The sequence below is a fragment of the Fukomys damarensis genome, unplaced genomic scaffold, assembly GCF_012274545.1.
Source record: "Fukomys damarensis isolate Sample0158 unplaced genomic scaffold, DMR_v1.0_HiC HiC_scaffold_34, whole genome shotgun sequence".
Taxonomy (NCBI): domain Eukaryota; kingdom Metazoa; phylum Chordata; class Mammalia; order Rodentia; family Bathyergidae; genus Fukomys; species Fukomys damarensis.
The window spans coordinates 23,829,754-23,853,343 of record NW_022900946.1 but is presented as its reverse complement, the minus strand read 5'-3'; the positions used below and the strand labels follow the sequence as shown (position 1 = coordinate 23,853,343).

Genomic DNA, 23,590 nt, shown 5'->3' with positions numbered 1-23,590 from the left:
ACACACGTACTCATGTAGGCAACACGCAAACACACATGCAAGCAGGCTCAAACCCGCTGAGCAGACACCCCCAGCCAGGGTAACTACACATGGGCGGGTTCGTCAGGTCACCCCTTGGCCTTGGACGACGATAAGCCCAATGTCAGCCCTGATCCTAACAGGTACTAATGATACAACTCATCTCAAGAAGCAGCACACCCCTTAGAACACCGGAGGTGCCTCCTTCTTCAGGAGCCGGGGACAGAACTTTGTGCCTGGCTGGGCACAAAATGGTCCTAGCTGGTCATACAACCCCACTCGGTGTGTGAGACCGGGAAAGCAGAGGTTCTTCCCCGACCTCATGCAGGGTCAGCAGTGCCTAAGAAACACATGTCGGTGCACAGGTACACGCAACACATACGTGAAGGCCCATTCCCAAAAGCACAGAACAACTCTTTTGGGATTTGATGGACACAGTGAAAGGAATAAGCCTGTAAGATGTGAAATTACAAGGTACTTAAAATACAAACAGGATTCAACTGTTGTGAATATCCAGATCCACTTTGGGAAAGTGTGTCAGTGCTCAACACACAGGGTCCCTGCTCGCCGCTCCCAGGGGTGCCCACACAACAAGACTGCATCTTGTTGAGCCATGCAGGTGCGAGGGCAGTGTCGCCAATGTGGCCTCTCCACTGCCGCCTGGGCTTCCCTGCTGTCCAGGAGCCCACCTGCTGACCCTCCTCGGTGAAGGGGCTGGCTGTCGCCTCCAGGCTTTAGGACAGTGGGCCGGGCCTTCTCTCGGCCCTTCTCCATTGCTGAGCAGGAAACAATGTGGTCTCCTGATTCTGGCAAAAATACTTTGTTTCTGGCTGGGCATGGTGGCACACACTGTAACCTCGGCATTTGGGAGGCGGAGGCAGGATATAAGAATTCAAAAACAGAGAACTCCCTTCAAAGTGACTGGAGTAGGAAAGTGTTGCAGGAAAAACAAGATCAGACGTCGAAGCCTCCAGTCACAAGGAGCAGAGAGATCCAGGAGACGGTTAACTGCAGGTGGACTTTCACAGACCAGGGCTGGGGGACAGGGCTGGGGGACAGACAAGGACCAGTGGCACTGATACCAGCTACAGAGGTACAACAACCATGAGAGGCCACGGCCAGCTACGAGGAGTCTGGCGGTGCTGGCAGAAGTCAGGGGACCAGCTCACCAGACCCAGGGACTGGAAACTCGACTTAACACTGCCAATAAAAGACCTGATAATCCTAGCTACTTGGGAGGGCAAGGCCTGATAGCAAGTTTGGGGCCAACCCAGCCAACTTAGCAAGACCCAATCTCAAAATAAAAGTTAAAAAAGGACTTAGAAAGCTCAAGGCCCTGGGTTCAACCCCTAGTATTTAGTGTGGATACCTTTTTTTTTTTTGAACTGGGGATCGAACTCAGGACCTTGTGCTTGCCAGGCAGGTGCTGGCGCCACTGAGCTAAATCTCTGGCCCGACCACTAGTATTTAAAAAAAACCCAAACCAGTGTATCTGCCCACCCACATAGAAGCCACCATTCTGTACCCTGTAAGCCACAAATCCAAATTTGTGTGTGTTCCAGGCAGCTCATCTCTCTGTGCCTTTTGGTGTACAACATTTTCCAGGGAGGTATAACTACCATGAGATTAACCTAATCACAGGGCAGGCTTTCTTGCTTAAAATCAGAACAGGGGAGGGAGCAAAACCAAAAACATTAACACAGGCCAGAGCAGCCCAGGCTTAAAAAGCTGTCCATTTGCCTCTGGAGCCTGAAGGCCCTGATCCCCTCTCTCCAGAAAGCACACTCACAAAAGTGATAGTCTCAGGGACCATGTGGTCCCTTGGCACGCCTGTCAACACGGGAAATGCCAGCTGGGGGTGCCCCGAGTGAACAGCATGGGGCAGAGGGGGGCTCCACCCCAGTGAGGGCTGGCTCCAGGCTTGCCAGAGGCCTGCCAGCCCCATCTGACCCCTTGGTACCCGGTGCTGGGCCCAAAGGAGACTTCACTGACCAACCTCGGGGTAACAGATGCCCCAGGCCCTGAGCAGTTGCATCTTAGCCACAGGCAGATGGGCAGGTAGGCCTTACAGTCCGGGAAACCAAGTGCCAGGTAAACGGCTAATCTCCCTTGTGCTGGACACAGAACAGTACATCAAACAAATGTGGAAGTTAAGCAGAAAATGAGACTAGTAAGCAGTGATCACTTCTAAATAAGCAGCTGTGGTTCTCCCTAAAATAAAGTTTACCTTCCTCCCTCATGCTTAGGAAGAGAAAAAAAAAATAATAATAACTGGTGCTTGGCTAGGCTTCTGAAACTTCATAATAGGGTCAAACAGTCCCTCCCATGACAAATTCTGACAGCTTTAATTCAATCCGAATTATAAAACCACTCTCCCTGCCTCACAAAGCCCTGAGGGCCCAGGGACAGAAAGCGTTGGGCTGCTGGAGCAGCTGCAGAAGTGGACACCCTGGCCTCCTGCCTCCCAACACGCAGTCTGGGCAGCCCCAGAGCGGGGCCGGCAGCTGTGAGACAAGGTGTCCTCATGCCCTGCAGGCCTCATCAGGAGCTGGGTGAGGACCCATGAGTGGACAGCAGGGACAACGAGGTCCTGGCCATTACCTAGAAATAGCAACTCAGTTACTGGATCTCAAAGTAGATCTGATGCAGGGAAAAGAGCCACCCAAGACAGCTGCCGGCTCATGTCAGACCTCTTCCCTAGCCCAGCAGTGCCAGCTCAGCCCAGCTTTGCAGAAAACTGACCTCCAGACACAGTGAGCCAGTCAGTCTGCAGCGGGGTGAAGGGTTCTGAAACTGAGTGGTCACGATTCTCTGCTTTGGGGTTAGGCTACCAGAACCTGACGTCAAGGGAGGAAGCAGAGCCTCGGCCATGCAGACCAGGAAGCGGAGGTAGGGTGGGTGGCCAAGCCCAACCCGTCCAGGCGGGCAGCCCTCCAGGCGGGAGCAGGCTAGAAAATGGCCTGGGCTGTGGGGCAGGAGGTCGAGGGCAGCTCCTTGACCTCCCTTACTCGCCAGGCCCTCTGGGCTGCAGGCTTTTCTTGGCTGCACTTGAACCCTAACCCAATGCAGCCCTCCCCGAAGAAATCCGAGGAGTGAGTTCACCTTTCTCACCTTCACACACCCCCATCTCTGAGGGCCTCGCTCTGCGGAACAGGACAGTTCAGTCCTGCAAGACCACACACCCCTCAGTCCCCAACTTTCCCAGCTGGGAGCATACGGCTGCCTACAGTGGCCGCTAACCCGCGGCCCACCCGTCCTGAAGAAGCTGCCGCCGCCTCCCAGGGGACCCTGCCCCACTCCAGAATCTCCTCGGTTCTTCAACCTACTCTGGATTTGACAAAGCAGTAAAGAAGCAAGCATAACGGAAAAGGGAGCAAAGCCCAGGCACAAAGCTGCAGCTCCACTCGAGGCCCTGCACTGGCCCTCAGCATCGGAGGCAGCCAGGACATCCCTGAGCCCACGGGGCCTGAGGGTCCCTCCCACCCACATGCAAGCGCACGCCGCCTTTCCAGGGGTTCTCTACACGGAATGATCGCCTTCACAGGCTCCGGCCCGGGTGTTTAGCTTGCTCTGGCCAACAGGTGCGGCCCTGTTTTGCGGCACCCAGCCGTCGAGTGAAGAGTCTGACTTAATTTCGTCTTCTATGGACAGGTTTCAGGCACGACTGGCCCATCTCTGCCATCTGTCCAGCCCTGGGCTCCCTGAGACCTGATGCCGGCCAGGAAGAAAGGGAGGCTTCCCGTGTGACGCCCAAAGGCAGCATGGACCAGCCTTGGGACCAGCACAGGCCCAACTCGTTTCAGGGGCAACTGAAACTACTGCCCTGGGCCCCACGCAGACGCACTTGGAAGTGACCGCTGCTGCCTGTGCCCACGCGAGGAGCTCGAGGGGCTGGGCGTCACGCAGGCAGGCGGTGCAGACCACGTCAGGGCCCCGGCCAGGGCTGAAGCCGTCCGTCTCTAGCCGAGCTGCCGACCAGCAAACTCGGCTCCCACTGCAGGCAGAAGCGCCGGCACGCTGGGCCCACCAGACCCACCAGCCCCCAGGTCGGGGTGGGGGAAAAGCAGTCAAAATGTCCCTGCCCGACTCCAGGAGGCACTTTGGGGCCAGAGGGCCAGCCCTAGGGTCCATATTAATTTCAGCTCCATTTTAAAGGCGAGTTAAAATAAACATGGGGAATATTTATAAGGCAAATAAATCTGGCAGAAACAGCCCCTCCAAGTGTGAGCAGAGGCCTCCCCCTCAGCCCCAGCCCAAGCTGATAAAATACAGAAATGCTACTGTAGACCCTCCGGGCTTATTTTGACTGCTGCGGAGGAATGTAACATGTAAACACTCACTCCCGTATTACACTGTTACAACTTGCATTAACAGCCTCAGACAAAAGCTGCATTTTCACAGAAGCATCGTACAGGGATATATCTCTAGCTTAATTTTTAAAAAAACCATTTCCTCACATAAATCATGTTCAGAATGAAACGGGTGACTGATACATTGCAAACACTTTTTTTTTCTTAAACAATAACATACCTAGATTTCTTCTAAACTAAAGAGCTTTTTTTAAAAAAAAAAGCTCCTAAATGTTTTCTTTCTGAAGAAAATAAACACTGTAGTTTCTTTCCTGACCAAAACATTTGGGGCCATGTCTTCCTGGTGAGGCTGGCTGCTCATAGCACACAGTCAGAGAAGAGGTCCTCCAGCCACCGGCCACCTCACTGGAGCCAAATCCTCCCTGGGCTTCACCACTGCGTAGCCCCTGCATGGGTTCCCTCTCCCCAGAAATGCGCAGGCGCAGAACTCAGAAAATGCTGCCCTGGTGACAGGCCAAGGTAATGACCTGAGCCCACAGGAGACTGCAACCTGGACAGAGGAGCAGGGCAGGGACTGGCATCCTAGGCTGCCACACGTTCAAGGCTCTTTCAAGACAGGTCTAGCACCTAGAGCATTACCGAGAGGCTGGGGAAATATGTCTAAATTCTACCAAGGGAAATCAGCATGAAGCAAACGAAGAAGATTTGAAAACACCAGTCGCAGGGGCCAGAGGCAGAACTGGGGACCCCAGGTGGGGATGGTGTTTTCAGACAGGTATCAGGGGCCAAGCTGCGGCCTGGCAGGGGACACCTAACACCCACCAACAGTGGCAAGCAGACCTAGGATATACAGCAAAGGAAGCCCTACAGGAAAATACAGGGACTTAAAAAATATATACTGGAGGTAGGACAGGCCTTTCTGAACATGTAATAAATCTAAAAGCCATTAAGTGTAAAAAGAGATTTAAGTTACATCCAAAAAAACAAACCTCTTGTACATTACACGAGTTAAAAGACATGAGAAGCTGAGAAAATCTGCTCTGTGTGTAACACAGGATCCCATCTATAATACGCAAACCAGCTGGAAGATAAGAAAAAGATAAGAGAAGAGAAACCATCTGGCTAGAAAGTGGGCCACGGACCAAACTCATGACTCACACTCGCGTGCCCAGGCTGTCACACTCACACACAGACACTCTCAGTTTCAGGAAAGGCCAGTAAATACACAAACAGAATGACGTTGTGCTCAATCTATCAGACAGTTAAAGATAAAATAAATCAAGCTGAGAGCGGAGGTGCACGCCTATAATTCGAGCGTCTGGGAGGCTGAGGCGGGAGAATCATGAACTGGAGCCCAGGCTTAGCAAGATCCCATCTCAAAATTAAAAAAAAAAGGACTGAGGATGTAGCTCAATGCAAAGAACCCTGAGTTCTATCTCCAGTATTACATATACATATACATATACACATATACGTTAATTAATTAAGAAATTGTACAAAGATAAATAAATAATTAAAAAATACAAAAACGGATAAAGGACTGGGGGACTAAGTGGCAGAACACTTGCCCCAACGTGTGCAAGGCCCTGGGCTCAATTCCCAGTACTGCTAAATAAATGAGTAGCCAAACAAAATCAAACAAACAAAAAAATCCAGATAACCTAGAAACTGCGGCATAAAAGAAACAGCGACACATGTCACAAACTAAGAAATTCAACATTTGGGCGGGGTGTGTGGTTCAGTGATACAGTGCTTGCCTGGCATGCACATGGCCATGACTTCGATTCTGATACCATCAATCAATAAATGAATACATAATTTAAAAATATTATGACATCAAAAGACAAACCAGACTGAGGATCTGGTGGGAGGCAGCAGACAGAAACTGGCGCGGGCTCGGCCGCAGGCGGGACCGTGTGGCTAGGGCACAGGGACTGGAGCAGCAGCACCTTTCCATGTGACGGCTCTGTACAGAGGGCTGGACCCAGGGAGCACTGAGCTACATCTCCAGCCCTCTCATTTAGTTTTGTTTCGAGACCAAGTGTCACCGAGTCTCCTAGGCCAGGATTCCACCTGCGATACTCTTGCCTCCGACTTCAGAGTAGCTGGGACGAAAAGCACGTGCCACCACTACTGGCCCATTTATGTTTTACGAGCCGATGCCAAGTTACAGAGGGACAAGGGGACGCAGGCAGAAGGGTGGACAGGACAGGGTGTGGCTAACCTGTGGCAAAACGTCTTAAGGTGAAAGGTCATCGACACCCGGACCAGGACCTCAACGTCTAGGAAAGACCCCGCGAGGTAGACACGAAATGTATAAACCTACCTCGCCCGTCGGGACCACAAAATGACCAGTGTTGGAGTGACGCGGGGACACGGGAGCCCTGTCACTGTTGGTGGGAAGGCAAGGCGCTGAAGCTGCTTGGGGAAGTTGGGCAGAGTCTCGAAAAGTCCCAGCAACTCTACTTCTAGGTTTATACCCAAAAGAACCGCAAGTCGGAACCAAATCGTATCCGTACCCCCATGTCTACAGCTGTGTTAGCCACAACAGCTGAGGGGTACGAACGACCCAAGTGCGCATGGACAGGTGAATGGTAAACAAAGTGAGAAACATACAAACGGCACGGCATCATTCAGACTTAAAAAGGAAGCACATTCTGACGTGTGCTAGTGCAAAGGACAAGTGCTGCTGTCCACTTCCAGGATGTAGTGAAAGCTGTCACACGGCTATCAAAACAGAACAGAGAATGGTGGTTCCAGGGCCAGCCGGAGAGGAGAGGAACAGTTATTGTTTCACGGATACAGAATTTCAGTTGGGGGAGGTGAAAAGGGTTCCGGAGACGGACGGTGGTGATGACTGTGCATTATGAGCACATTTAATATCAGTGAACCATATTCTTAGAAAGGCTAAGTCATGTGCTTTGGTACTCGGGATTAAACAGGGCTTCATACTGAGCGACATCCACAACCCTTTTCCATTTTTCTTTTCTTTTTAAATTTTAAGACACAGTCTTGCTACATTGCTAAGCTGTCCAGGCTGGGCTTGAACTTGTGATCTTCCTACGTTAGCCTCCCAGAGTGCCAGGATTACAGGTGTGTGCCACCAAGCTTGGGTCGCGATGGTAAACTGTGTGTGTATTTTACTATAATTTTAAAAACTGGAGAAAGGGACGGTGTACATAGATACATAGCAAAGGTTTGATCGCAGTAGGAACAGGGACGAGAAACTACGGAGACGCTCACCCATGGACCAAACGTAAAAGAAGGTACACACCGTGCGGAGGACTCAAGAGCTGCTAGTGCCTTGAGCGTGTGAAACAATGTGACACACGCACACTCCCCAGCCGCGTGTGCAAGCACTTATGCTCCAACATGCCCACGACGCACACCTGCAGGCACACACACACACACACCACTTCTAGACGTTTCTCCACCAGTATTTCCTTTTCTTGTGTGTGTGTGCGCGCACGCGGGCGCATAGTTTGTTTGCTTGCTTTGGGAGGCAGGGTTTCACTACTAGTTCAAGCTGCCTCAGTCTCTCCCGAGCTCCACCAACGTTTTCTCTAGGGTTAAGCTCCTGAGGTGGTCATCGCGGCCAGCAACCCAGCCTCTACTGCCCTCTGGTGGTTTATCTTAACCCTGTAACCTGGAAATCTTGCACCGCTGAGCTCGCGGGTAGCACAGGTGTGCTGCTCGCAGGCTGCTGGTCTTAGGGCTACAACCGGGCGGTAGCTTTTGAGGCTTTTGGATCCTATCCTAGATTTCAGGGAATCCCAATGTACAAGACAGATAACTGGAGACAGTTAACTGGGGCCCTTCGCACTGTCTCTAAGGGACCTGATGGAGACCAGCTTACTTTAAGTGCCATCCATGGTACCACTCCCAAGACAGCCACAGGAAGCAGTGTCCACGGCCCAGCAGAGGGCACATGTCCAGCTTTCCTTCCTTCTTTTACAGAAACTGGAAAGATGGCCTCAGAACTGGGCATCAGTGAACAGAAGGAGGTGCCCACCCTGCACACACCAGCCTTACGTTTTTCCAGGGGATTCTTTCAGCCAAAAGATGTCATCACTTGTAATTCCATATTCCAAGGCACCTTCGATCTATCAAGAAAAAAAGCACCAGTGTGACAAGACCGTCATCTGGTCTGTCCCAGGGACTTCTTCAAAATGCCACTTCTAGAGCCGGGCGAGAGGTCGCACGCCTGTCATCCCAGCACTCAGGAGGCTGAGGAAGGAGGATCGCTGTGAGTTCCAGACCAGCCTGGGCTACATAGTGAGTTCCAGAGCCGTCTCAACTACACAGTGAGACCCTGCCTCAAAACACAACAACAACAACAACAAAATGCCTCTTCTACAGAAACAACTCGACCACAACCAACCCATATGCGGATATGTGCCCAGCTTGATTGCCCTACGTCCTCGTCTTCAGCTGTGGCCCGCTGGGGAAGCACGCCCAGCACGCCCTGGTGAGGGCCCTCCGAGGCGGATGTGGTAGCAGCTCCCCACTGCTCTCGGGGCCTCCTCCTGTTTACCGTTTATGGTGTTCTTCCCGAGTTACATTCTCAGCCCCCTTTTTATTTTTTATGTTGAGCCAATCTTGCTACATTCCCCACGTTGGCCTTGCACTTGCACTCTTTGTGCCTCAGCCCGCACAGTGCTTGGGATGACAGGTGTGCATCCAGTAACTTTCCCCGATCTTGATGCAGGCCCGGGGCACAAGCCCCAAGGCAGGCATAGCAGCTTCCGAGGTCGGACGGCTGGCCCCCGGCCAGTCCAGGTATCCAGGAAGGAGCTGGGAGCACAAAGACTAAGGGAGCAGCACCAAGGACCCGGGCCCCAGGCTCACAAAGTGAGTGAAGAGAGGGCAGCGAACCAGGGCTTAGGAGAACTGTGCAGCATCCCAGGGAGAGAAGCCAGCCGGGGAGAGGGGAACAGCAGCTGAGCGGGTGTCACACTGCAGGTCGAGGTACAGCTATACGTGGGACACAGAGGGCTCTGAGGGCACCAGGCTGCGGCTGGACGGGCCCGGCACCCTTCAAAGCCAGCCTGTGCGGGTGATGTGCCTGGAAATCACACGTCACCGATAAGGGGCAGCTAAGTAAGCAGGTGGGAGAAAACCCGAAGCGGAGCATCCCGCTAGGGTCTGTGAGAGTTCGGCACACTGGCAGAGAGGAAATGGATTTCACGTTATCATCCCAATCGGAAAGAATAAACAAAGCCAGAAATTTCTCCAGTTTGCTCAAGTAAATCCAAAGTTCTGAAAATCAAAGAGACTAAAACACAAGCCACCCAGGAATCGTGGCACATATCTGTAATCTCAGCTACCTGAGAAGCTCAGGTAGGAGAATGGCAAGTTTGGGGCCAGCCTGAGCAACTCAGCAAGAACCTGACTGGGGGTGTAGCTCAGTGCTCCCCAGGTCCAATCCCTAGGAGCAGAAAGAAAAACACAAGCCAGCCTTGGAAGGCACCCAGGGAAGACAAGGGTGTGCTAAAGACAGGGTCTGCACAGGCGAGAGAGTAAGAGGCACTGAGCTACCTCTTTCCAAACCAGGAGCTCTGGCTTTACTGCCCTGTGTGCACACGGAGACCCAATAGCCACCCAGCACGGGAGAACAGGCGGGCAGGTCAGGAGCCCTCTGTGGGGCCCACTGCATGGACGCAGGTACAACTCTGCCCAGTACCTCTGAGGAGCCAATGTGACCACTTTGCTTCTAGGAAGCAACTGTGGCCTTTGAGGGCTTGAAGGAGAACCGCTAGGAACCTGACACTGTTCAACAATGACACGGTGTCATCCCGTAGGGCCAGGGCGCCCACCCGAGGACCCCTCTGCACAAGTAGCCTGGGTTCTTCCACAGGCTGTTCTTGCTGGCCTGGCAGACAGAGGAGAGGCCGCCTGGCCCTGTGAGACTGGAAGCACTCACGCTCCAATGGCCCTCTCTCTTCTCCATTTCCACAGCAAGCACAGAAGGGAAGGTGCAGCTGGGGTTAGGCCATTCAAAGCCTCCCGCCCAAGAACACTTAGCATTTGACCCAGCTGGTTCTGACCTCGCTCCAGCTTGCCCAGTGCTACAAGCCTCTCCCTGGGGCCACATGTCCAGTGTTTTCACTTCGTAGCTGACTGTGGTGATGGATAATAGGTGAAGCAAAAATGGACAAACCAAAAAGCTGAGGAAAGAGTTGTCAAAGGTCTTTGAAGAGCTCTAATGTGTTTCTGGGAATCTAAATGACTGGGCATGTGGGCTGGGCTATGCACACACCAGGAAAGGCTGAGGAGGCCCTGGGCTCATCTCACACCGACTGTGCATTGATCTCTGCACAAGCAGGAAGTGAAGGCCAAGGAGGTTTAAAGAGCAGCTCCCCCTGCCCCAACGCACACAGAGCCTTTGGCACAGGCTGGGAGATTTTGCAGTCTCGGGTATTTAGGGACATCCTTAGTCCTTTGCTGACCACTAAGCTATCTAAGTAGACTTCAGCAGCCACATATAATAAAGAATAAATGCTTTTCAAAATTAGTTCAAGAAGCCAGACAATGATGGCGCACACCTGTCATCCCAGCACTCGGGAGGTTGAGGCAGGAGGATCGCCGCGAGTTCAAGTCCAGCCTGCGCTACATCATTCAAGTCAGCCTGAACTGCAAAGCAAGACTCTGTCTCAAAAGTGGAAAAAACAAAGAAAGAAAGAAATTCAACTCTTCAGTAAATACTCAAAGGAAATGAAAACTACCAGGGATTTAGCTCAGTGGTTCTGCTGCCTGCCTCACGAGCTCAAGGTCCTGAGTTCGATCCCTGGTACCCAAAAAAGTCAAAATACAAAACCACTGTGATAAAAACAACATGGTGCCCACAAAGAAAGAAAGAAAGAATGAAAACTAAGATCACAAAGAACTTTTACATGGACATTCCAAAAAAGGACAGTTCATAACAGCTAAAAAGAAGAAACAACTCAAATATGCATCACTGGAGCAGCGGTATACAAAACGTGGTATACGCACACACTGCTCCTATTTTCGAACCCTAAAAAGGAAGAAAATTCTGACACCTGCTAAAACACAGATGAGCCTGGAGAGCTTTCTGCCAAGTGAAGTAAGCCAGCCACACAGAGACAGATGCTGTACGAGTCTACTTACACGGGGATCTAGAGTAATCAAATTCACAGAGACAGAAAGTAGAATGGTGGGTGCCGAGGGCCGGGGAGGAGGGCGTGGGAGCTACTGTTTAATAGATGCAGAGGATTAATTCGGGATGATCAAAAAGTTCTGGAGATGGACGCTGGTGACTGATGGTTACAACTCTGAATTTACTAAAATCCACTGAACTGTATCCCACACAAGGGTGACGTTTTATGTCACATTTCTTTTAAGAATTAGGGGAAGAAGGCTTACGTCTTAGATGTCCCAATATTTGGAGGTTGAAGAGAAAAGGAGTCAACAATGGAGAGTTAGAAGGGGATGCTAGGGCCAGGTGTGGTGGTACCTGCCATTCGGACTGCTTGGGAGGCTGAGGCAAGAAGATCTCTGGAGCCTGGGATTTGGGGCCAGCCTAGGGAACACAGTGAGATCTCAGATTTTTTTTAAAAAGGAGGAGGTTGAAGAGGAGGAGGGACTCTGGGATGAAAGGAGAACGGGCCTAGTGGTGCCCAGAAGCCAGCTTGAGTACAGTGATAATAGTTTTGAGAACTGAACAACGTGGAGGTCAGCTGGAAAGGAGAGGGTGACGACAGCAAATCCAGAAGGAACTCCAGGGCGGAGGCCTCTGGCGTCGAGAGCACACGGTGAGCCTAAGACCATGAACGCGCCTGGGGTGCAGAGGGGTCCAGCTTCGGGGACACTCACGTGCGTAGGGTACTTCGGGCGCCCTCCAGTAGCGATGACGATGTGTTCAGCTGAAAGCAAAGTCTGGAGAACAAACCAAGAAAGCCACGGGTCAAAACCGCACCGTGGCCACACATCCGAGGGGCTCCCATGCTGCAGGGTGGCAGTTCCGGTACCAGCCTTGCCTACGGCTCAGAGATCCCACGGGCAGGGATCCTAGCAAGGGTCTACTGAGGAAGAGGGTGACAAGAGACATTCTAACTCCAAGTACTTCCAGTTTCCAGGTACTCAGCAGGCATCTCATCACCTCAACCCCCACACGATCCCGCAAAGAGGGTAGCGCCCTCCCTACTAGGTCACCCCAAGCAGCAGGGCAGCCTGGTGTAACGTACATCTCACACAAACTGGCTTTTTCTTTCTTCAGTGTTGGGGATGGAACCTAGGACCTCATACGTGCTAGGCAAGTGCTCTACCACTGAGCTACACGCAGCCCTGCTTAGTCACTTCAAAGAAGTTCGACTTCAAAGAGGGAAGCCGCTGTTCACTGCCATCAGTGCCTTCACTAGAACGCCACCAGGCTGAACAAGGCTGGAGTCAGCCGCTGAGCTCTGCAGGACCATCCAGGAGACACCGTATAGCCATGAGCACAAGACAGGCCGGTACTCACTTCTTTACCTCCTTTTGCGATGCCACAAACTGTGTGCTTGTTGACAAAGCTGGCTTTGATATTAAAATATTTGACTTTTCTGCAAAACAAAAATAAGATCTTCAAATGTTTAAACATTTTCTCTGCAAATTAAGCCTCGGCAATTGCATTAAGCGGCAGCACTGCGCAGACTGGTAAAAAGTGAGCTGTAGGGCTGGGGACACAGCCAAGAGGCAAAGTGTCTGCCTCATATGGGTGAGGCCCTGGGTTCAATTCCCAGTACCTCAAAAAAAAAAAAAATGAAAAGAAAAAAGCAGAGATAAAACCAGACCAAGAAGGGTGAGTGGAGAAGGGACACTGTCTCTCTTGCTACATTCCCAAGGACACAGTGACCACAGGTGTTGAGGGGGACAGAAGTAGCTCAGCACCATGTTGGGAGCCCACACACAGGCCACAGTGGGCAACGAGAAAGGGCCAGGCCTCCCAAAGGCCAGTCCTTACCACCCCAGCCTGTCTGCAGGCAGCTAAATGGCTCACTGTATTGGTGGCACCCTCTGTCTTCATTAAGGCCAGGAGAACGGGCGTACGGTGTGCAGAAGCGACCCCCACTCTGATGACAAAGACCCCCACTCCATGGAGCAGCGGCAGTTCTCAGTGCCTTGGGACGGCTTCACCTCCCTTTGCTCTTGTGTGTTCTCCCTCTCCACCGCAGCACCCCTCTGGGCTGCAGGAAGCGCTTCTCACTCCTCTTGGCTACCAGGGAAGAGCCATGTGAGAGACACACGACATCCATGAGCACTACTCACAATAAGGCGAAGTAGAAACAGCTGAGGTCCCCAAGACGGCCTCTACAGGCGGCTGTGTGGCTGGCCTGGGGGTGGGCCTGCCAGGCACCTGCCTGGGAGCCCTGAGCCCACGGCCCCAGCAAACCAACTCAGGAATGCGGAACCCCACACAGGACGCAAGACACAAAATCTCTGCGGCACGGAGCAGCTTAGTCCCCGGTGAGGGACCAGCTGGCGAAGCCCAGGGAATGGGAAGGGGCCCAGCTTCCCTGGCTTGAGTGAGCACAAAACCGCTGCCTGCTGTGGAGCCCCAGAAAGATCCCAGGGAGCCAAGGAAAGGTGCACAGATGAGATCCCTGACCTCCGAGGCCCACCATCTCCACAGGGACAAAGGGCAGGGCTACAGCCCAGGAGTCAAGCTGGGTCTAAGGCGAGTGTCAACCCTCAAAAGGTGTCAGACAGGGGAGGCTCAGCCTCTGGCCTGGGAATCCCCAAAAGGGACAGGGATGGTGGTCCCAGGCGGGAAGGTCACACGGGGACAGGTGCTCCAGCAGGAAACACTGCCCCCCCCGCGCCGCCCCAGACGCCTCAGATGCTGGAAGGCATGCGGGGTGCATGTTGTCAGAGTTGGGAGTGTGGGGCTCACGACGCAGCAGTTGAGAGAGGAGGGACGTGCGGGTCTGTAAGGCTGCACTTGAAGCTTCTCTTTGCAGCCCAACTTGGAGCTCCCCGGCCCTATTCCCATAACTGTGGCAGAACAGACTTTCCCACAGGAAGAACCCTGCCAGGGGCTGGCTGGCCCCTCACTGGCCCTGTCGGTCCACACAGCCCAGCCCCGACTGCCACCCCTTCTCCCCGGGCTCCAGCCACGCGGCCATCACGCCCGTTCCCCACTCCTCGCTGCTCCTGGATTCTGCTCAGCTCTCAGCCTACAGGGTGTGCCCCGCTTGTCACAGCAACTGCCCTGTGAACTCCTTGTCTGCGTCCCCACCAGGAACAGCACCCCCACCCCGCAATTTTATAGCTTCCGTGGCCCCAGAGCCTGCCAGGGTGTGCTCCATACAGTCAGTAAGTGCTGGTCCAAACCTAAAATGACCCCGGGAAAGACAAGAGAGTGGCCTGCCACTGTACTGCCACCAGGGCTGGCAAAGCATCAGTACCTGTCCTGCAGCTGGACACGGTGCCCCCAGTTCAAGGACTTCACGTGGTTTTGCACAGCTTCTGCCATTTTCTTCCTGTTGGCATACAAACCAAATGTAAAAACCACGATAGGTGTTAGCTATAGAGATTTATAATACACACTACAGGTGCAAGTAGCATCTTTACAGAAAGACTGAGAACTGGAGGTGTGTTTAAAGGTGTACACTCTGATGTCAATCCCCACGGGGTATTACTCCTCCTACCAGGGTTTGGGGCTGCGGACCTCTGTGCCCAGGAAATGGAGGATGTGGCCCACAACCATGCAGACTTCGTGGCCGTGGTCACAAGGTCAGTTTACAGGTTTGCAAACCAAGCCACCTCTGCATGGGCTCTAGGCAGAGTCATATGTCATCACCTGCACCCGTCTCCTTTCCAGAAGAGCTTAATAAAGCAACTCCCTGCCCTACAACATTGTCTTTGGGCCAGATCATTGGCAGGGCTATAGTATGCACTGTAAGAAGTACAGCAGTGTCCTTGGGCTCCACCCAGATGCCCAGATGCAGCAAACGTTTCCCCAACCCAGTGACAACCAAAAGTGTCTCCAGATATTGCCTAGTGTCAAGGGTATAGGCCCAGAGGATCCCCCAGGTGAGAGCGTCTGTCTCACAGTGGTTCCCGGTCGCAGGAGACAATAAATCTCTTCCTCTGCCCAAGGGGAGCAGAAAAGACTGGGACCCCGGTGGCATGGGTTCCTCACCAGTCGTGCTGGATAGGCTGGGCCACCTCCCAGCCGTAGTGGTGGGCATCCCGGATCATGGGCCCCAGCAGGGCAGCATAATGCATCAGCTTCTTGGGGATGCAGCCCACGTTGACACAGGTGCCACCGAGACCCCATCTGGTACCTGAGACATCGAAAAGAGCACTTTTTTGTTTGTTTGTTTGTTTTTGCAGTGCTAGAGATTGCGTCTGCAGCCTTACACATGTTAGGCAAGGTTCCACCACTGAGCTGCACCCCAGCCTTGGGAAAGTCATATTTGAATTCAGATTCAGCAGAGTACAGGAGGATCCTTGCTCTCCACTCAGGTTTAAAACCCCTCATGCTGTAGGCAAGAGGTAACTCAAGCATGGTCCGAGGGAGCCTGCCACGGGGATGAGCTCTCCAAAACTACAGAGTCATTTAAAAAATGGTAATAAAGAACTTCAAAGTGATGCCAGTCTGTGCATCACACAGGATACCTGGGAAACTGGAGAGCCGGGGACAGATGACTTCAGTGCCAGTACCATCTGCACGTCGACTGGGTTCCACCTCCCCATGCCCCTCCTCTGCAGGACACAAGGTGCCCATCAGCTCTGCCTACCTCGGGGAGAAGGTTCCACATAGTCAACCACGGCCACGTTCCTCCCCAGCTGAGCAGCTAAAACGACAAGGAAAGCTGCAAGTGAGGACAGGAGGGAGCTGGCTCTGCTGGGGCCAGAGAGTGGGGTTTCTGGGACCCACGAGGCTTAGAAGGTGGGGAAGGGCCCGGGCCAGCAGCCACTTACATAGTGGCCAAGCCAACAACGCTAGCGACTTCCACGTGTCTGGCTTCCTGGCCCAGTCTCCTGGCCTCCCCACCGCCCACTCAGCTGTGCTGCTCAGACTGTAGGCTGCATACCACGCATCAGGGCAGCACCGGGACAACGCCCCTGTAGTTCCTACTTCCACCTCGTCCAGGCCCAGATGTGCGGCACAGGCTCAGGGTCCATCCCAAGCACGCAGAGACATGGCCCAGGAATAGCCCACCCCGAGAGAGGCCGGCTGGCTTCCAGCTTGCTGGGAGGCCCACGCCCTTGCCAATGCCTGGCCTCTTCTCCTCCCCGCAGTGAGCATGAATGGTGGGTTTCTCACAGGGCCTCCGCTCCCGGTCCACTCTCATCAGAAGCCCCAGGTGGGCATTTGCTGCCACCCTCTCCGGGTGAGGTGTCTCATTGGTTTCAATGCTCAGGAGAAGTGAAACAGGAGATCCCGAGTCCACCTGCCCACTGTCCAAACTATATCCCATCATGTAGCCACCTCCCAGCACGAGCAGGGCCACCCAGAGGCACAGGCCTCAAGTCCTGAGGCCAATATTAACCAAGGCCAATACAGTCTCCCTCCAGCTCACCTTGGGCACTGTGCTGGCATCCCTGGGCCCTGGACTCAACCACCTGCTAGGGCCTGTTTGGGCTTGAGCCTCACGGATGCCTAAGTGTTTGAGACATTACAGAGCATAGATGTGTGGCTGTCGGAAAGCAAGACTAGAACAAAGCTGCAGAAGAGTTCATCTTAAAAGCCTGCTCGGCTCAACTGATGAATGCTGGGGTTCCAGTGGGGTGAAGAGGCTGATGCAGGGGGACCATGAATTTCAAGACAGCCTGAGCACTGTAACAAGTCTTTGTCTTAAAACTTAAAAAAAAAAAGGCTGGGGATATAGCTTAGTGGCACGGCACCTGCCTAGCTAGTAAGTACAAGGTCTCGAGTTTGATCCCTAATAATGGAAAAAAAAAGAAAAAAAAGGCTTCTCATGTTCAAGCTCAGGCTGAGGAGAGCTATCAGAATGACAGGCTCTACGGTCCAGGGCTGACCATGACTGAGCAAGAAAACTGCCCTCCTACCTGAAACAAGCAACCGAAAATCCAGACAAAATAACATGAAACAACATTTTGTACTTTTTGTTTGTTATCAGCACTGACAGAGATTAAAACTAGGGCCTTGCCGGGGATGTAGCTCAGTGGCACTGCACCTGCCTCTCAAGTGCAAGGTTCTGAGTTCGATCCTTGGTACTGAAACAAACAAACAAACAAACAACTAGGGCCTTGCGCATGCTGGGCAAGTACTCTCCCAGTGAGCTACATTCCCAGTCTTTTTAAAGTTTCTATTTTGAGTCAGGGTCTCGCTAAACTGCCCTTAAATTTGCAATCCTCCCACCTCAGTCACCTAATCAACACATATAAATTTAGAGCACCACTGTTAACAATATCAATACTGAGTTCAATCCCTGGTACCAAAACCCCCCCCCCAAAACAAACAAAACAAAAAGGCAAAACTGTGTCTAAGTTTTACCCCTATTTGGGCTGGGCATTTAGCTCAGTGATGCCATGCCTGCCTGCTCAAGGTCCTGAGTTGGATCCCTGGTACCAAAAAAAAAAAAAGAAATCCAAAACCTGAAAATACTGGAAATGCCCACCTACAGCAGAACGCATAGAATGTGGTAGGAACAAATGGCACAGCCCCCACAACAGGGTGAGTCTCAGAACAATGAAGCCAAGAAGCCAGAGCGCTGGAGAAAGCAGACCGAGGGCAGGCAGCCTGGGAGCATCGCCGGGAGCGGGGCCAGGGAGGGACCACCAAGGCTTGAGGAAAATCTGGAGGTTGTAGTGGACAAAACTGTTTTACCCAGAAAGATTCATACGTTGGAGTCTTGACCGCCCAGGATGTCATACTGTGGCTATATTTGGAGACAGGGCCTTAGGAAAGAAACCATGAAGTCAAAATGAGACCACGCGGGTGGATCCAGACTCAGCCTAACTGGTACCCCACAAGAAGAGGAAATGGGGACAGACACACAGGGAAGACCGTGCCAAGTCACAGGGAAAGACGGCCAACTACAAGCCCAGGTGAGAGGCCTCAGAGGTCAACTCTGCGGCCACGCCGGTCCTGGACATTTGGCCTCCAGAACCACGACACAATCCACGTCTGTGGTTAAGCTGCCCTGCCGCGGTGTCCCCTAGTGGCTGCTTGTGCAGACTAACAGAGGGCCAGGGGTACAGTCCTTCTCGGTGGCGAGGCACTGATTTCCCAGGTATAGACATGCCACAAGTTGTCCACCTATTTTTTTTTTTACTTGTTTATTTTTTAAATTTTTTTTTTACTTGTTTATTTTGAAACAGGACTCACTAATGTTGCCCAGGATGGCCTTCTGAGTAGCTGGGACTACAGGTACATACCACCATTCCCAACCCCAAGTTTTTCGATTTAAGTACGTATTACTTAATATCAATTATATTTCAATAAAGTTATTAAAAAATACAGTACAATCAGGAACAGTGGCACATGTTCCTAGTCCCAAATACTCGGGAGACTGAGACAGCATGATTACTTGAGCCCGAAAGTTCAAAGGCAGCCTGGACAACACAGCAAGATTTGTCTCACAAGAAAATAGTGGCGCACACTTGCAGTCCCAGCACTTAGCAGGGTGAAGTAGGATTGCTGAGAGTCTGAGCGCAGGCTGGGCTACATAGTAAGTTCAAGGCCAGCTTGAGCTACAAAATGAGACTTTGCCTCAAAAATTAAAAAAAAAAAAGACTTATCTCAAAAGAGAGAAACCACAACAATGTGGCAATGCCACTCCCATGAGAGTCATATCAGACCTAGGAACTATCTGGGTTCTAAGATAAAGGCAACGTTTGTCCTTAGAACTACTACACAGATGTGCCAAAAGGACACCACTGGGACATGTGGTCATTCTCCATATTTGTGCTGTCCATTTCCACGCATGGCTCTGAGGACCCAGTGGGGTGCTGACCCCGCCAATCAGCCGGGAGACATCCCCCAGTCCCTCCAAGCAAGTTGTGGACAGTGGATTTCTCAATACCATCTGTGATTCTAAAATCCAGGACCTGATGTTAGAAAACCACAATTTCATCATTAAAGCACTCAGTCAACTCCCTCTCGTTTGGGCCCCACCTTGACTCCCTCTTCACCCACACCTGCCTTTGTACCATCTTTAGGCACAGCCTAAGTAGACCACAGGGAGCCCTTTCGTGGAGTTCTACAGAAGGCATAAACACTAACAAGAACAGGAGAGCTGATGAAAAAGATTGGATAGGGGGCCAGGGATTTAGCTCAGTGGTTGCCACCACTGCCTTGCCAAGTGCAAGGTCCCCAGTTTGATCCCCAGTAACAACAACAACAACAAAAGATTGGCCAGCAGGAGGGAGCAGTTCTAAGTAGGGCCAGTTTGGCAGTAAAGACTGGAGGGATACAGGAGAATTCCACCACCAACCTGGCAGGCAGGAAGACCAGACAGGGCAGGCAGCCAGGGCGAGGGGAAGGACAGAAGGGGCTCACAGAAATGTGCGCAGAATAACAAGGAAGCTGGGGAGCTCAAGTGTGGTAGCAGCTGAGACTGGAAGTTGGGGGCAGATCCTGTGAGGCCTGGGGGCTTCCACGATGAATGACGACTGTGCTCTGACTTAGCACTGCTGTGGCTTCTCATCAGGCCACAGTGGAAACCAGGAGAGCAAGGCTGCTGGGGCAACCCTAGCAGGCCAGCTGCAAAAGGGAGCTGCCCACCCAGGAGGACCTGAAAGCTTCCAAGAGGGGACACAGGACACAAGATACATACCTTCCTTGGCACAAGCCAGGCCACCAGATCCCCCACCAATTACCAGGAGATCGTAGTCCTGCTGCCCTGCTAGGGAAGAGAGGAGCAGTGAGGAGCCAGACCCAGCAGGTCCTCTACCACCTCCAAAGGGCAAGAGATTTGTATGGTTAAAGCTGGCACAGGATCTATTTTCTCACGATGGGAGACCCCAGCAGAAAGTAACTCCACACAGATCCGCACAAATCCAAAATCCAGGCAACATGTACCAAGGTTGGCTGCTATACAAGTGGTCACCTCCTCCACACTCCTCCCCCACACCCAGCAGGACATCTCAGAACTCGAAACTAAAGAGCTCCGAGCCAGACACAGAACTGAAAACATTTTCCTTCAGTGTGTGTTCCTTTCAGTTGTAAAGGTGACCCTTTGTTACAGTGAATAAGAACTGTGTAGTCCCTGCCACGTGAAAGCCATGTGTGTCAGGGTGCAGGCTACACAGTGAGATCTGGGAAGGAAGAGACGCTAGGCACAGACAGAGCTGCTTGGGCTTTGCCTGAGGTGTGGCCTTGGAGGAAGCTCACATCGTCCCTTGCTTACCCACAGTAGCACCGTGGGCTGCCAGAGCCCCTCTTGCCCGTAAGAGGCATCATAGGTTTACTTTGCAAGCTACACGCTTGGAAGGCAAGCAAGAGACCACCCCAAAAGGGTGAAGTGGGGAGGGGAGGAGAGAGGTTGAGTGCTTGTGGTTGGGGACACCACACACCAAACACCAGACTGCTCCTTCATCAGAATGACAGAAATAATAGAAAATGATCAGTCATGGGGGAAAAGGGAAGGGTGGGCACTGGTGAGGGCCTAGGGGATAAACAAACAGTGCCGTCAGCCCCTTTGTAGACATGAGCCTGACGAAAGTGCACCCTCCCAGGGTACCTGGACCTGGCCACTGCTCCCAGGCAAGTCCCAGGGGTCTTGTGACAAAAGCAGGGCTGCCACCAAAGGTTGGGGCATCTCCTGCACCAGCATCAGGGCCTAGCACCTATTGCGAGAAGGATGCACTGATCTTTGCAGCCACCTCAGTCTTCCTGGGCTAGCAAGGATACAGAAAGTACGCTGCAGCACCCCGTCCCGTCCACGTCACCGGCTGCTCAGACAAGGCTCGTGAACCCAAACAAGGCCCACGGCTTGCAGCAGGCCTGCCTCGCAGTTGGACCTACCCCGAGTTCTAACCAGCAGCTGGTACCTGAGATGTGTGAACACATACGCAGGACCTGATAGTCACAGCCAAGCCGGAGCACACCCAATTCTACGTTCAATTCAAGGGCTGTGAAAAGGCCTGAGGTGGCTTTATGAGGATGACCGGCAGCTGACAGAAGTTACCGCTGGAAGCACAAGCCTACTGGTAAAGGCCCATCTCTTTCCTTTCCTGCTGTCTGGTAGTAGGCTAGGCCCTCAAAGCTCTGCCTCAGCAAAAGCTCCTACCTTCCATTGCAGATTCCTGTCTTTCTTGTCACCAGAGACGGGTTCTCACTGGACCGTCTTGTCCCGCACCTCTGCACGTGCCCACTCTGCCTGCCATCAGGCAAAAGGCAGGGCTGGCTGTCACAGACTGCAGGTTTATCTTGGGCCACCTGCCATAGGGGCAAACCCAGCAGCAAACCCCCTCACGCCGATAAACCCTTGGAAGAGGCCCATAGTGGAGCAGTTTGGGTGTCTATCTACTTTTCAGCTCTTGGGAGCGTGGGGGTAGTCTGCTGAAGTTGGGGGGAGACCCTGAAGGTGGATGGGGTAGGTGCTACCCTGCAGGACTGGGCAGCAGGTGTTTTGCCCTTGCCCACTTTAGCCAGCCACACCCTCCCTGGCCACAGGGCTTCAGAATGTGTCTCTGCCTTGCATTCGCCTTCTGGCCATACCGTCCTTTAATTTTCTGCCCCGTTCTAAATCCAGTGGCTAGAATAGGGCTAGCAAACAGCAGGAACACGGCGAGTGCGGTGAGGGTTGAGAAGACTTCCTGCAGACTGCATCCACAGGTGGGCTGGCCGGCCAAGGCGGTCACCTCAGGAGGCTTCTGTGCAGCGGTTATCCCTGTCCTGAGCTCTTGCCTCGAAAATGGGTGTCAGGGGACAAGTGATACCAGTAGAGTTAACACTCTGGTTCCTATCTAGGAGCTGCACCAGCCACCCCCAGGCTCAAAAGGCCAAGTGTCTTCCTGCTCCAAAAGAAACCGTGAGGCTAAAGTGAAGGAGACTCAAAATGGGGCTTGGGAGTCAACTTTGGGGCTGACATCTTTGTCAGCTCCTCATGACCCAGGCAAAGCTCTCGCCCTCAGGGCTCCCCTCGCTGTCAGCACTCTGTAGGCTTTGGGTCAAAAACCTCGGGTGGCAGTGCCCCTTACCCAGTGAGAAACAAATGCTCTGCCCTTAGGGCAGATATATGGGGGTTGGAGGGGCTCAGCTTGTAACCAGACCTGCGGCTCAGATTTACTGCCACCAGGTGGGGCGATGACTCCACCGGCACAGATGCATTTATTTGGTCTTGGTTTTTTTTCCCAGGTACATTTAATACATGTGAATGCCCCCAACCCACTGCAATGAGATTCTGAAAGGCAAGGTGCCCTGACTAGGGGTCCCAGGGCTCAGCAAAGCTACTATAAAAGCAGCCCTTTGTTCCCACCGCCTCCTGGGGCTTGCAGGGCCATCCAATCTGCCAGGGTTCCCAAAGCCTTTGCCCATTTATCTACACTGTCCTCCTGCCCTCGCGCCCCAAGCCCACAGCTGGCCAAGGGCCAGTTTGCCTTCATGACCACCATCTCTATGAGTCCTGACCTGTCCGTGTTCACACCTCCACACATACTTTTTTGCTGGGACAGTTGAGCTCTGTCACTTACATCCAGGGGCAGAGCCGGAGCTGGCTGCTACAGGCACATGCGTGGACCTGGCCACACCGGGGGCACCCATTAAGTAGGGTATGGTATGAACCTTCCCGAGTGCTGCTGCCTGGCCTCCGCTGTTCAGGTCTCTTGATGTCATTCATGATTATCCTGATTTGGTCAATCTCCCTTTGTAACTCAGAGACAAAGGTGCATCCTCGCCTTCCCCGGGTGCTCACACGCACTGGGTGCTTAGGCCCCCTTGATTCCCTCCCATGGACTCATTCACTCCCTGCATGTGCAAGAGGGGTTTAGGGAGGAGGAGCCTGGAGACCTCAGGAGCTGGGACATCATCCCCGTCTGGACTACAGCCCACGCTAGGGTTGGGGGACACAAACTCCCGAAGACTGCAGGCGCAGCCAGCACGGGAGAACCTAGGGCAAGAATCCCCCCAGCCTCAGTCAGTTGCCCTGAGAATGGAGCTACCCGACTAGAAGCGAGTCTGATACCTACTCGAGACATCCACTTGAGCAGGGGCACCCCAAGCCCGTTCGCGGGGACACCCCCGTGGGGACGCCCTCCTCGGGCCGGCAGACAGCCCCACGCGGACACTCCCCGGGCTGTGCGGATACCCCACGGGGACTCCGCCACCCCGAAACCTAGCCTACCTG

At 53.0% G+C, this 23,590-nt stretch overlaps 1 protein-coding gene across 1 annotated transcript in view; it reads right to left on the bottom strand.

The window, feature by feature from the left end:
- The window catches only part of Txnrd2 (thioredoxin reductase 2), a 45,362-nt gene extending 25,195 nt beyond the window's left edge, over positions 1-20,167 (bottom strand). Inside the window, exons 1-7 of the mRNA XM_033758694.1 lie at positions 20,078-20,167; positions 16,070-16,126; positions 15,469-15,613; positions 14,732-14,806; positions 12,808-12,886; positions 12,162-12,224; positions 8,361-8,431 (exon numbers count right to left, since the gene is read on the bottom strand). Coding sequence (XP_033614585.1) covers positions 8,361-8,431; positions 12,162-12,224; positions 12,808-12,886; positions 14,732-14,806; positions 15,469-15,554 — 374 coding nt within the window. The 5' untranslated portion in view covers positions 15,555-15,613; positions 16,070-16,126; positions 20,078-20,167. The remainder of the gene's footprint in view (positions 1-8,360; positions 8,432-12,161; positions 12,225-12,807; positions 12,887-14,731; positions 14,807-15,468; positions 15,614-16,069; positions 16,127-20,077) is intronic.
- Between the last annotated feature and the right edge of the window lie 3,423 nt (positions 20,168-23,590).